The 2,463-nt window shown below is 41.7% G+C and overlaps 1 protein-coding gene across 1 annotated transcript in view; it reads left to right on the top strand.

Moving 5' to 3' along the window:
• LOC119573841 (extensin-1-like) overlaps positions 1–2,158 on the top strand; it is a 3,541-nt gene extending 1,383 nt beyond the window's left edge. Inside the window, exon 3 of the mRNA XM_037920947.1 lies at positions 1–2,158. This exon is cut by the window's left edge and continues 132 nt beyond it. Coding sequence (XP_037776875.1) covers positions 1–1,086 — 1,086 coding nt within the window. The 3' untranslated portion in view covers positions 1,087–2,158.
• The last annotated feature ends 305 nt before the right edge of the window (positions 2,159–2,463 follow it).

Raw genomic sequence — 2,463 nt, 5'->3', positions numbered from 1 at the left:
CACCTCCCCGACGGCCGCGTCCAGACCGTCACTTACTACGCAGACGAGACTGGCTACCACCCCACCGTCTCCTACGAGGGGACGGCCCACTACGACGCCCACGCAGCCGTCCCTCACCACACCCCTGCCAAGGCTTACCACGCCCCTGAACCAGCTCATCACGCCCCTGAACCAACATACCACGCCCCTGAACCAGCTTATCACGCCCCCGAACCAGCATATCACGTCCCTGAGCCAGCATATCACGCCCTTAGACCGAGGCACAAGACCCCAGCATACAACACCCTTAAACCAGCATATCACAACCCTGGACCAACACACAGGGCCTCTATACCAACACACGCCCCTGAACAAGCATACAAATACCCTAAAACCACATACACTGCTCCTGAACAAGCTTACGACGCTCCTCAACTAAGTCGCAAAATACCCCACGCCGTTCACCAGGCCCCTGAGCCAGCGTACAAGATTCCTGAACCGACTTACTACACCCCTAAGCCAGCGTACGAAACCCCTGAACGAGTTTACCACGCCCCTAAGCCAACATACACAACCCCTAAGCCAGAATACACGATCCCTAAGCCAACTTATCACGCCCCTGGATCAATAAACCACGCCTCTGGAACAGTTATATCCTACACAACCCCTCAGCCAGCTTACCACGCCCCAGAACCAAGCCAGAGCACCCACGCAACCGCCCCTCACCCTCTTGCTTTGTCATCTGACCTACAAGTGACCTCGCAGCCTCGCCACCCGACGTCTCTCGGCCTCCCCGACCTCCCGACTGCCGCGCTACCTACCCAACTGCCACCGAAACACCGAAACTCCTCACCGACGCCTTTTCCCAAGCAGACTCTTGCCGTTCCGCTCTCTGGCCTCAGCGGTCGACACTCCGCCGGCCCTGTGATCCACGACCTCCTTTCGACCTCTGGAATCGACTTCGACGCCGATGACCTCCGTGGACCTGGTCCCAGACCGCTTGCTATGAGGTCGAATGGTCAATTCGACGCGACGACTGCTGCTTTCGACTTGAGTGAAACTCTCTTCCGAAATGCTGTCGACTCATGGCCTGAACTACGACCTTGAGAGTTGGAAGAGCGAATTTAATCTCAGGGGGGGAAAAGAGAAACTGGCAACTCACCTCGCTTTCTGGATCACGCCGATTCACCGTCTCTTTTTTGTATTTATTTATTCACTTATTTACATATCAATCAGCTTACACTTAATGTTTATTTTTTGCATATGTTCCGCATTTCTGAAACTCATATGATTTTTTTTTATTATTGTTTTATATCGCTTATTTTAGTTTTGAAGGAGACTTGTCGAATCGAGTTTTTAGTGAGTTGCCAATTTTTCCTTTCCTGGGATTAGACCGAATTTAGTCATAAGTAGATTCTATGTTTCAGTCACATGTGGATTTTAGAACATAACATTATTTGTGTTTTAGTCATTAATAGATGTTTAGTAGATTACATTACTAATGTGTTGCATCATTCGTGAGCGTTGTGTCGTGTTTATACTCATATTACTGATGTGTTATTTCATGAGTGAATGTTAGTATGCCAAGTGATTTTTCTCCTACTCATGAATGAGTGTTTGTATCCTAGATTATGTTTTAGTCATGAATGAGTGTTAGTATGATTATTACGGTTTTGTCATGAACTGATGTTAGCAAGCAAGTTTTATTTATGTCACTGTCATGAATAGGTGTAAGCATACAGATAATTTATTCTTTGTTAATGAATGTGTTATTATTCTAGATTATTCACGTGTTAGTCAAGAATAGATGCTTGTATATTTTATAGTTCGTACTTTAGTTATGAAAGAATCTTAGTACGATACACTATATCATTTATGCATTGTCATAAATAATCATTAGTATGCTAGATTACTTGCATATAGTCATGAATACCTGTTCATATGCGTGTACAATTTATGTTCTAATTATGAATGGATGTTAGCATATTAAATTACATATGTTATATAGCCACCTAGGCATACTTATCGGTTATACAAAAACTGATCTACAAGTATGTGTTTATGTAGATGTGAGTGCGTGGAACAGCCAGAAATACATATCTTTATCATTCTATTGGGAAATAATACATGTTGACGGAGGAAAATATATGCCCACCAATCCCTCTTACATTATTCAATAGTAAAAAAAAAAAAAAAAAAAAAAAAAAAAAAAAAAAAAAAAAATATATATATATATATATATATATATATATATATATATATATATATATATATATATATATATATATATGTACATTTAAAGGGGGAGAGGCAAAGGGAACATATCATTAACCGAATACGAAAGTTTTATTTTCATACAAATAAACGAAAAAAAAAAATCTATTTGATTTCATTCCACCGTTACTACAAATTTCTTACAACCCACTACATGTACATGCGTAACCTCAGCTAAAAATAAAAGGTATTTCAGTCATTTCTGTAATT

Source organism: Penaeus monodon, chromosome 6, assembly GCF_015228065.2.
Source record: "Penaeus monodon isolate SGIC_2016 chromosome 6, NSTDA_Pmon_1, whole genome shotgun sequence".
Classification (NCBI taxonomy): Eukaryota; Metazoa; Arthropoda; class Malacostraca; order Decapoda; family Penaeidae; genus Penaeus; species Penaeus monodon.
This window is presented reverse-complemented; position numbering and strand designations above follow the sequence as displayed.